Source organism: Filicampus tigris, chromosome 6 (assembly GCF_054856515.1).
Source record: "Filicampus tigris isolate MCC_2025a chromosome 6, RoL_Ftig_1.0, whole genome shotgun sequence".
NCBI lineage: Eukaryota > Metazoa > Chordata > Actinopteri > Syngnathiformes > Syngnathidae > Filicampus > Filicampus tigris.
In genome coordinates this window covers 9,011,811-9,023,353 of record NC_141222.1, presented here as the reverse complement: position 1 = coordinate 9,023,353, position 11,543 = coordinate 9,011,811, and the positions used below count along the sequence as shown (strand labels likewise).

General features: G+C 42.3%; 1 protein-coding gene across 3 annotated transcripts; it reads right to left on the bottom strand.

The window, feature by feature from the left end:
- Nucleotides 1-171: 171 nt before the first annotated feature.
- cant1b (calcium activated nucleotidase 1b) lies at nucleotides 172-11,295 on the bottom strand. 3 transcript variants are annotated; one of them, XM_086033005.1, is made up of 5 exons: nucleotides 11,069-11,295; nucleotides 3,428-4,032; nucleotides 3,216-3,356; nucleotides 1,847-2,050; nucleotides 172-1,773 (listed from the first exon to the last, which is right to left on the bottom strand). In XM_086033005.1, exons 2-5 carry the CDS (start codon nucleotides 3,939-3,941, stop codon nucleotides 1,403-1,405), a joined length of 1,230 nt encoding a protein of 409 aa, XP_085889131.1. In that variant the 5' UTR covers nucleotides 3,942-4,032; nucleotides 11,069-11,295; the 3' UTR covers nucleotides 172-1,402. The 3 variants fall into 3 exon arrangements, with proteins under 3 accessions (XP_085889131.1, XP_085889130.1, XP_085889132.1); XM_086033004.1 differs by having other exon boundaries at nucleotides 3,428-3,996; XM_086033006.1 differs by lacking the exon at nucleotides 11,069-11,295 and adding an exon at nucleotides 10,731-10,903.
- Between the last annotated feature and the right edge of the window lie 248 nt (nucleotides 11,296-11,543).

Sequence of the window (11,543 nt, the reverse complement as noted above, 5' to 3'; positions counted from 1 at the left end):
TATACAGCCAAAAAATACAATTTGACATGTGTTATTCAAAGATCATTAGTTGGAAATGACATCAGATCATTTCATTACATTTGTAACACAGCTACAATGGTTTTTAAACGAATGATGAAATAAATGTGAGGGAGGTGGGTCAGGGGTAAAAAGGAAGCCAAAACACATCACTCGTAGGGGGATAGATTTATTCAGTTGTTTGGTTGGGATACAAAAGAATATATTAATGGTTTATTTTTAAATTAAATAGATCTTGTGCTTATCTGTTTTATTAAGTAGAACAACATAAAAAATCAATCTGGTCAGTATAAAGAGAAAATAGCCTCCAAAGACAGAGCTATTCCCAAGACCATTCATTTCAAGTAGTTCATTAACATTCAATAGTGTGCATTTGTTAATACAGGTTTTGACTATGTCCCCTTGAGAGTCTGACCAGCAGAGTTTACCCACAGGAGACAAATTGCATATTTTGTGTGTTAATTTATGATAACCATGATCACGCGTACCAGTGTGCCCATATAAGTTAAAGGGAAAGTCAACCCCAAATTTTCTTTCACAATATGTTCCATGCAGTCGACTAGTCTAAGCACGGTACTCTGAATAATATTGCATTTGTCCAATATGAATGAAGTAGCCAAATCCACCCATTTTGCTTACATACTGTCGACTGAAAATAACCTCACACTTGCTCAGGTAACGACAAAGCTGGGCGCTCCGCCTATGTGACGGACCGATCTGTCTATCAGTCAGCGACGGACACCCGTTTTGCTGACGAATGACGGGAATTTTTAAAAAATAGACGGACTAAGCATAGACGTAAGCCCCTTTATTTAGTCCGCTATTTGTCAGTAGTCCGTCATTAGTCCATTTTTCGCAGAGAGGCTTCGATGGCCGCGGGGAGGAAAATAGCGAGTTGTTGTTGCTTGGGGACAGATTTGAGTGATGGACCAGGCGGTGAACAGGCTTCCAAAGCACTGTGAGTCACTATTTCTCTTCAAATATTGTAAAGCCAGGAAGGGGGCATGGGGTGTGCTAGTGAAAGTTTAGTCTGAATCGCCGATGGAAGCCCGTTTAAAATTTGAGGCGGACTGGCCTATAATATATAAACAAATGTTACCCCTGGAAAAAAGGCGAATGACGGAGGGAAGGGTACGCACGCTGCAGATGGATGATGGATAACGGACACTCATTGTAGTAAAATGTCCAGTTCTGGGTAATGACCAATCACGGTTTACCTGTTTTCTGAAGATGAGCGGTGATTCGTTATTTAGACTAGTGGGGACGCATAAAGAAAGATTTTCGGTTGACTTCCTCTTTAAGCCAGGATTTTCATTTTTCATTATTACAGTCTTATCAGGGGGTCATGTTTAAAAAAAAAAAAAAAATATCAGTCTTGTCATTTTCAAATAAACTCCAGGCCTTCATACTTGACATCTCCGATCTTTGTCTCGGGCATCATCACCCGGCCGTCGAGCGTAAACGCAACGATGTAGGAGGCGATCTGGCCTGCATCTTCCATGGATTTCAGGGCCAGAATAATCTGATCATCTGTGTCGGGAACAAATTTAAATGAGGAAAAACCGTGGGTTGGGTTCAGAGGGCCAACGCGACGCATCGTTATGTCGCTGAAATCCGCCCGGCAGGAGAGCAGCAAGTTGGTGGCGCGCCGCTCGTCCGCGTTCTCTTCGTAGCGCTCGTGACTGGCGCGGCGGGGCAGGAAGAACCAACGTTGAAGCCGCTCACTCCATGCGGCAGACTCATGGATAAGGTAGCCTGCAGCAGACCAACAAGGCACACGTCGTATAAATGAATCGATGAGGCTGACGGAACTGAGAACTGTCGGCACCTGGTGCTTTGATCCCCGCGGCGCTCCGCAGGGCGTTGTAGTAGGACACCCAGTTCTTGTGCTCGACGTCACCATAGTAACCGACCACTTTCACCCACTGCGGGTGGTGGTTGACTACCTCTCCAGTGGTGGTGGTCCACTCCTTGCCAAGACCGCCAACATACAGGTGCTCGTCCTTCACCGCAAGCCACTCTGCCTTAAAGCCTACAAATGCAAACATGAACATAAACACTCAGAACAGAACACTATTATAACCGGTGGCGGCAGTATTCGGTACCTGGGCTTTAAGGGGGGGACTTACCTGACGAAATATCACCCTACAATCACGGTCGCAATTACAGAATATCTCAACTACAGTGAAAGCATCGGCAATTAAATGTGGTCTAAACATTGTACATTAGTAGGATGTGTGGATTATTAAATAAGATACTGTAAATAATTGTAGATGGTGACCATTGGAGTACTGTAGAGGTTGCACTCATTTAAATCAACGAGGCACGAGTCAACCCACGCCAATAAAACAGTATGAAACATTTCATATTTGATTTTCATATTTATGTCCAATATTATTGTTTACTTGTGGTCAGCGCGGTGAAATAGTGGCAATTACGTCTGCCTCAGACTTCTCAAATTCAGGAATCAAATCTCGGCTCTGACCTTCATGTGCTGGGTTTTCACTTTTCCCGTAGATCCCACAAGATGATGGTAAAGCACTACTTTTGTCTAAACCTAACTCATCAACTCACTTCAACATAATTCCTTGGCACCAAGATGCTGCCAAAGCAATACTTTTGATTGCTTTGCACAGAGCTGGTTCTGCAGCCATCCACAGGCGCAATACGCAATCATGTTTGGCGCAAAAGCATAATTTGATCGACACATTCAAAATGTGCTATGCATCTGGAATGAAAAAAAGTTTCAAGACATCATTTTTTAGATGAATTTAATCCACTCGATGTAATTGATTAATCAGGGACAATCGATTTTCAATTGATTTTCGATTCATCGTTACATCCCAATACAAAACTCACTTTGGCGCCAAAGTACTACTCTTTGAAGCCTGCCTTACTCCTCCCAGTACTTGCACATATTTCTTTGGCACCAAGATGCCCAGAGATGACGCGAACGTACTGCTTTACGATTAAACAGGACTTTGGCACCATATTGTGGCAGCCAACAGGAGAGTTTTTCAAGTGAATAACAGAGGATAAGTTCAACAAAAAAATCAGCAAGTAGGTGAATGGGCAAGTAGCAAAATCGCAAATAAGCGGGGGAACACTGTACGGGCATTAAATGGGAATTTGGCCACTAGGACAATGCAGTCTAAATCCAGCCAAGCAAGGCAGGCAGAATAAGTTAGTAGACTGACCTTTGGAAACGGAGCCATCGCCGTCAGGCAGTATGACCCAGGGGACCGCCTGCCTGCCCTCAATCCTGTACACCACGCCCGTGCGGTCATCCACGCTGTACAGATGCCCGTTAAACACCAGCAGCTCAGACAACTCCATACCTAAAGAGGAAGAGACTATTAGTCAACTTGGGGGACTTGGGCGTGGACTTGGGCGGAAACTGTGGCTCAACCTCGTCCTTTCTCTGCGAGGTGACTCTCCAGTGTGATGGTCTCCTCGTCCCATTCCACATGCAGTGCGTCGGCACTTTCGGAAACGGTCAGGTGACCCTTTTTCATGTAGCTGAACCACGTCTGGTCCTCGGGGCCACGTGACGCTGTGTCAAGGTCTGCAATGACTGCGATGCGGTACCTGATGCCATCTTTGGTCTTCACGGGTGCACTTAAAGGGTACGTGTCGTTGTAAGGGTTTCTCCTTTTCTGCAGCATACTTTCGCTCCGAGTGTCCCCGAACATGTCATCATCACCCCGATGGTACATTTGCACAGTGTTGCGGGAGGACTGGCTGGCTGGAGTGTCTCCGTCCCCTCCCGTGCGGTGCAGGTACAACATGAGCATTAGAGCCAGCAGGGTGGCCACAGAGATGGCCCGCCATCTGGGCTTGAAGCGGGAGTCCGAGGTAACAGCTTGCGTCATGGATGACAGGGCCAGGGGGAGCCCTCGGACGTCGATGCCGAAAGTGCTCATAGAAGGATCGTTTTCATCCTCGTGGTGCAGCCCCTGAGAGGATGCAGGGGCGGTTCTAGGATCAGATCAGACGTTTAGGGGTGTGGAGCTCCTGGCAAGGAAAAATCAATTTCATATATATAAAAATATGTCATCACGATAATGGCCTGTACAATATAATTATCGCAAAGGCATGCAATACGTTTCTTATGGAATTGTACGCTTTTATCTGAATTTGACCAGTCAGATGCACACTTGAACGCGCATTGAAATTGTCACCCAATAGTTGGACATTATCTAGAGCACATATGTCAAAGTTAAGGCCCGCGGGCCGGACGTGGAGAAGGTTTTCTACGGCCCCTGGGCTGATATTGCTTTATTATTAGATCCGGCCTGCAAGCCGGTGTGGGTAGCAGATGTGATCGGGTCCTTGGCGCCTGCCGATGACGTCACGCTTTAAAATATATTGTAGCGGCTTCCAAGAACACAGTTTAACCATCACATTTTTATTAGTCCAATCGGCTACTGTGGGCCGCAGCCGACGCCAATACAGTACGACAACCGTTCAGTCAAAAAAGAGCAACGGCTCTCCTCTTCGTCCTCCGCTCCTCTCGCTCGCATGCCCTCCCATCCAGCGAGCCGCACGATGCATTCATGAACCTCGGAAACAACAGCAAGTCACAAATTCGACTACAACGCGGATAAGCCAATTTGTTACACTATTTCTGTAACATATTTCTTTGCATCTGTGTTCGCCACCCCCTGGCTGTGTTTCACCACGTTTGTTGTTGTGTGTAAATGTTAAAAGGTGAGTTTAATCACTTAGGTTTGTGTCAAGTAACTGCTGTACATAATAGCCTAGATATGTTCATGAAACGTGTGAATGTGTATTGTATGTATTGTTTGGCTGATTAATTTCTTAATACAGTGGATTGTAATGTTTAGGCATATTGTTAACAAATGGATATGCATTGGATGATGTTGCTAGGTTATTCTTTGTCTGCGTTGTTGCAGACCACAATAAATAGACGTGTCAAGTGGAATACGGGCCTGTGTTTTCTGACAGGATCACCCACATTCATACCTTGCCACTCTAAAATAGGGTCAGCTGGAGACACCATACCGATCATATGATCCTCTCTGTTTTACTTCACATTATGTAGGGTTCATACAATCTTGCAGCCCGAGTCAACCAGAAAATTGTTTCCAGTTTGGCAGGAAAAACGCAAACGTTCCACTGATCTTGTTTCACAAGACGGACAGCGGCTTCTTCTCGGGTCATACGCGGAAGTGATGTACGAGCTGCCTCGCAAAAGTAGCAGTAATGTACTTTATTTTATTTTTTTATTTAGTAATGCCGAACATAAAAACACGACAGACAGCGGGGTGACAAACATAGAGGCAAAGAAATATATTACAGAAATATAAAGCGTGACATCATCAGCAGGCGCGAAGGACCTGAGCCAATCTGGACATTTTAAAACATTTCAATGAAGTCAGTCCGGCCCTCGCACAATTGTTTCTTTTGCCCTCCGTCCATTTGACATTGACAACCCTGATCTAGAGGAATTACAATGAGTTATCTAAAAACACAGTGAGCTTGCTTATTTTGCCGGATGAAAAACATGAACTTCTTTCATTATATAATAAAAATGTTATTTTCTTTTAGGTACATGTTAAATATCGCAGTAATATCGATATCGCTATTGTCAACATCCATATCACATATCGCATGTTTTTTCCAATATCGTGCAGCCCGAATGCAGATGTTTTTATACATAATTGAACATTCTCCAGCAATGCTCAAAGCACTGCAGATTGAAATGAGGGACTGACCTGGATGTCACTATTTTACACACAACCTAAAGCAGGGGTGGGCAACTCTGGTCCTCAACGGCCATTATCCTGCATGTTGAGCAAGCTATGGCTTATTTTCAATGCACATGCATTGATTGCCTTTGCCTTCTATAGGAATGTCGTCGCTATCAGCTAGCATTAGCACCTAGCCTTCGTTTGCCCTACTCAACAGTTGGAAATCTTTGATTACCGCAAAGTATTTTGTCAGTCGCTCTGGGCGGCTTGGTACCAAATAGGCCACGGCCCGGCTTCTTTTTTTACTTACATTCTAAGTTTAGAGTTGTGAAAATGTTAAATTCCACTTGAGTGAATAGAAGAACATCTGTAACTGTTTTACAGAATTATAAAAGACAAAACAAACAAGGGTCTGTGAGTCTGTCATCAAACAAGAGGTCTCAAACTAAAATATTTTGAGTTCAGTTTTTTTCTTTCTTCCCATTGCCAACCAGACATCAAAATTTGGAATGACACAGAAGCTTTGCGATAAACATTAGATGCCTGTACAATGGCGGCTAATGGGTTCTGAAAACCAAACTTGAAAACAAAGAGGTGTAGGCCATGCTGGTCTCATTGTTCATTGTTCATCACAAGGCTTTGTTGTGCTTCTCAGCAACCAACATTGACACGCACACAGTGTTCATGCTTAACACTTCCCACAAGAAGCAGCACTCGGTTCCTCTCTTACTTGACAATCTCTTCATTCCACAAATAAATCTTTCAGAGCCAAGAGTAGCACTATTTTTTTGCATGACAGGCTGCCAGTTGAAGACCCTACAGACCTAAGTATGAGAGCTAGGACTGGTTGCTAAACAATTATGTTTATTCCAGAGCACTGCTGAGAATCCCCTGAACAAGGACGCAAACCGGCCAATTGCTCAAGAAACTTGTGTGTGCACCCGTGACTTTTCAATGCAAAGCAAACAATCCACAATGTCACAATATCCAAATGTCACGATACGATGATATCACGATATGAACCTCGTGATATGATCATTATCACAATATAGTGGGCAGGTTGGCGATATATATAAAAGCTCGTGATATTGTTAAGAAATTTAAAATTAAAAAAAGAGCCCATTAAAAAAACATAATATTCTGTTTTTGTACAGAATTACAGCATAAACAAAGAAATAGGATTGGCCAGTCATAAGCTCTTACTGGCGATTAGCGTGGGTTAAACATGGCATCAAATTAAACTGCACTAATAAACTAACCACCAGAGGATACTGGAACTGCACATATGGAAAAGAACTTGAGCTTTTAAACAGATTTGCTGCCAATAATATCGTGGCATCACGACAACGATATATTGTGGCAGATTTAATATTGCAATATCACGATATTGCCGATATTGTGACATCCCTAATTACTATTCTTAGAATAAAAAGGTATTAAGGCAGACGTAAGTGTTTGCATGCATATTAATCATAGAATCTAAAAAAGGATTGTGGGGACCATTTAATACAAGTCCACTTGACTTTAACTAGGGATATACGTAGTGTTTAACAGAGGACTCCACCAGGTAGCCCGTGAGTAGTACATTTAACTGACTTTTTTTTTTTCTTCAACCCAGCACCATCCATCATCCGCTATTAGAATGACAAATGAGTGGACTGGAGCTTATACCATCTTAACTATGGTGAGAAGTGGGATACACCATGGACGGGTCACTGTTAACAAAGAGATTTGTTGGATTTACCAGCATTGCTCTGTTTGTAACTACTACTCATTCGTGGGTTTTTTTTCAACATTAATGTTCAACTTGCAGGATAACAACAACATTTCTGATTATAGCTGTATCACAGTTAAAATGTTATCATGTTACTTTAAACCAAGGGTCGGCAACTTATTTTGATAGGTTTAAATCTATCGCAGCCCGAAATAAAATTTTCATCAAATGTCTTATTAACAGAATAAGATATTTGATAGATTAATATAATAAGATAGGACATAAAAAATAAAAACTGTTGATCCTATAAAAAAAAGAAGACCAATTGTTCATTCATTATATTGTCATATATTCATTTTTTTAATAGTATCCTTGCCCTGGGATTAACCTACAAAAAAAAAAGTTTGCTCCACAAAGTTAGAAAGCGGCTCTTCAAATGAAGTCAATGATTTGCAAAACTACTCCGCAGAGAAAAACAAATATTTCGAGCCTTGAAATACGATAAGGATGCCAATGGACTACAGTACCTGTATATGCACAGCGGTTCGTGTATTTCCGGTGGGATTCGGAGGCTTACAAGCTGCTGGTTTACATTTATTCCAAGATACCGGGACACCATCTGGAGGGAAACTAACTTCATTCTTTAAAATTATGTTAAGGTGGGTTTTCTTAATAGGTATTAAATAGCTTTTCAAGTGTAAGGAAGGAATATACCCTCCAGCCAACTCTGTGCTGTGCCGCCAGTCATTATGTTCAGCTTTTTAGTCAAACAGAGTGAACCGGTACTTCAGAGCAGGTAAAGTTTAAACATTCGGCGAGACAATTTAACTATTGCCACGTCGAATCAACAAAGGTAGTCTGTCTGTCTTTTCTCTGTGTTTCTCCTTGCTCGGCTCCCCGGCGAGTCACGAAGCTGGGCGGTCTCACTCCCTCTCTCCCCAACAGCAGGTGAATTTTTTTTTACCAGACGCTCACTGAAAACTTGGCCGCATTTGCGAGCATATTGGTCACAGTGTCGAGCCCTGACATTAGTACAAAATTTAAAACATTTTGGTTAAAAAAATATTTTTTACATACACTATTACACATAATTATATAGTTATCCGTGACAGCAAGCAATGGGTCTTGCTTTATTGGAGCATTAAAAAAAGTCAAAACTTTAAAAAGCCTCTTGTGTGTCTGCTTTATTAGAGTAACAGCTTTTAATGTTTTGGTGATCCATTCCATCCATTATCCACACCGCTAATCCTCACAAGGGTCGCGGGGAGTGCTGGAGCCTATCCCTGCCGTCTTCAGGCAGTAGGCGGGGGACACCTCGAATTGGTTGCCAGCCAATCGCAGGGCACACAAAGGAAAACAAACATCCGCACTCACAACCACACCTAGCGGCAATCATGCATGTTTTTGGAATGTGGGAGGAAACCGGAGTACCCGGAGTAAACCCACGCAGGCACGGGGAGAACATGCAAACTCTACACAGGGAGCCGGGATCGAACCCACAACCTCTGAACTGTGAGGCGGACGTGCTAACCAGTCGACCACCCGTCGCCCTTGTTTTGGTGATATGATGTTATTTTTGGTCACGTTTGTAAATGTCACTATAATCAATGTTGCACTAAAACTTGAAGAAAATCGTGAATTGAGTCAAAATCGCAGTATGATTTTTTTGTGTCGGAAATATAGCATTTTAATATTTTTCTGAAATCATTCAGCCCTAGCATTTCTTTGCTTAGTCCACAAATTCAAGTTGTCAGAAATTATTAGAGGCAATAGAGAAAGCCAAGTAACAAAAAATAAAATAAATCAAATAACTTTTAGTTTCTTTTTCTGACCTTACTGATGTGCTTACATTTGGAGGGTTGTCTCTAAGGCAAAGGGAAAAGTCGCAAGAAGTGGAGGTCAGAGAAAAAAAGTGCTGGGAAAAAAATGAGGAGGCGGGGGAATAAAATATTTTTTAAAATACTGTAGAATGGGGGACACAAATGTCAATATGCAGGTCCACGGGGATCATGCGGGGATCAACTGTATTCTAAATACAACAATCTCAATGGGAAGGTTTATTATGAAGTCCAAATCAAAGTTTAAGGCATCACCAATTATGCTATAATTATGTTTTGTATTATAGCAGTAACTGGAAACTTTTTTCAATTTGTTCTTGTAAAACAGTTACAGAATGATAAAATGTTTCACGACATAGACATCTTTACCCTGGAATATAATTTCCATTGGTTCCTATTGGATTTTTTGCTTTCAAAATGAAAACCTTGAGGACAACTGATCCTCTGTATTCTGTTCTTCCCTTCGTGCTCCTTGCACACACAACCACACCCAACGGTCCTTCAACTATTCCCACGCACACACGACCAACAATGAACACTCTTGTAGTCACTAGTGTAAGCACGACCCATATTTGCCGTGACTGCACATCACCGGCTCTCCCCTGTGGCCCCTCCTGGCCAGATCACTGCATCAACAGATTAGATATCAGGTTGTCGCTTACATCCCTCAAGATGTCTGTCCCATCTAGAACTGATTGTATACCTCAAGGTTATGTCATTTTTCACTGTCATTAATGGTAACAAATCCAGGGTGTCGTCTGCCTTTTGCCCAAAGGAAGCTGGGATAGGCTCCAGCTCCCTATCAACTTGAACAGGATACGCGCAATAAAAAATGAATGGATGATTCTATCCTTCTAATCTAACCACATAGGTGGATCACATGATAACAACATTAGACTGGAAAAAAAAACAGTTGGCTATGGATTCTTGATCGTGTGTCTTCTTGTACTTCTTGTGAGTTGTATGAGACAGTAAGTGGATCAGAGGATAGGTGGACATTGAGTGTTTTCTAGGAAGGCACTAACGATTTTTTAGTTAGACTGACCGTTACTGACGACAAACCATCCATCCATTTTCAATAGCACTTGTCCTCATTAGGGTCGCAGGAGAACTGAAGCCTATCCCAACATGCATGTTTTGTGGGATGATGGAGGAAGCTGGAGCACCCACGAAAAAACTGTCAGGCGGACATGCGACCCACTAGTTCACTATTCTAGCCAAAATATGCCTTAATTATCTCATTCAGATAATTTCTTTGCCATTTTAAATTATTTCTTTGCATTTGTTTACTGTACATTAGTTACCATGGATATATGAAAGCGCCCGGTGGAACGAAGTAATCATTTCCGTCAAATACAGAGTCCAATTTGGAAAAAAATTTGATGCTACTTACTGTCCTACAATGTAATTCACCTCACAAGCGTCACATTCATACTAGTGACTTACGGGAGCGGGTTCACTGAAAACCGAAACTGAAATGAAATAAATCGAGTTCCGACGTACGTGGCACGTTTCAGCTGCGAGTTTTGAAAAAGCCCCGGACTTGTTGGTCCCAGCAGTCCGTTACGTTTGTTCGGCTAGCAAGTGTCACATTAGACTGCAAAGATTGAACTAAGCAGTCGACACACGATAGAAAAAAAAGTGTCGCCATAGCGCTGACGTGAGCCAGCAGTTTCAGCTAACGTTTACAAGTTTGCCGAGGGTAAACTTTTCCAATAGACCCATTCGGACTTTAGCATTTTTCCCCAAAGTACCTTAACGACGTTTAAAGGCTGTTAGCTTACCTGGCGTTGATGTTCGTCTTCATGTCGGTCGGTCGACATCGACGTTAGTTATTTTTTTGTAAGAGTTAGCTGCTTCTTGTGCTACCTCTAGGCGACTTCGTTGAACGACCTTTCTGTTTCCCCTGTCCATTAACGTTAACGACCACCTCTTATTTTTTGTTTATCATTTGTAAACTGAAATAATACATTACTGCCACAAACTAACTCTTTACTTCCTGGAAGAAGTCAAAAAGGGGGCGGGGGTGTAACTACAATTTTTTTTTTTTTTTTTGTATACAGTATTAACAAATATATAAAGGACATCAAGCTGCAACTAGAATACTGCCAATACAGTACAAAGCAAACTTTGGCGGTCAAGTTCCACAAGGTATTTTATCTTTTAATTCAATAAAAGACGGGGGGTGGGGTAACTGACTGCAACAAAAATGCCATTGACGCATCTCTTAAAGCCTATATCTCGAGTAAAAGTGAACCC

Coding starts and splice junctions, on each gene's coding strand:
- cant1b (XM_086033004.1), bottom strand. CDS start 11,091: ATGAAGACGAACATCAACGCCAG. Junction 3,357..3,427: donor CCTCGCAGAGAAAGGACGAG/GTTGAGCCACAG, acceptor CTTCCTCTTTAG/GTATGGAGTTGTCTGAGCTG. Junction 2,051..3,215: donor CGATGGCTCCGTTTCCAAAG/GTCAGTCTACTA, acceptor TTGCATTTGTAG/GCTTTAAGGCAGAGTGGCTT.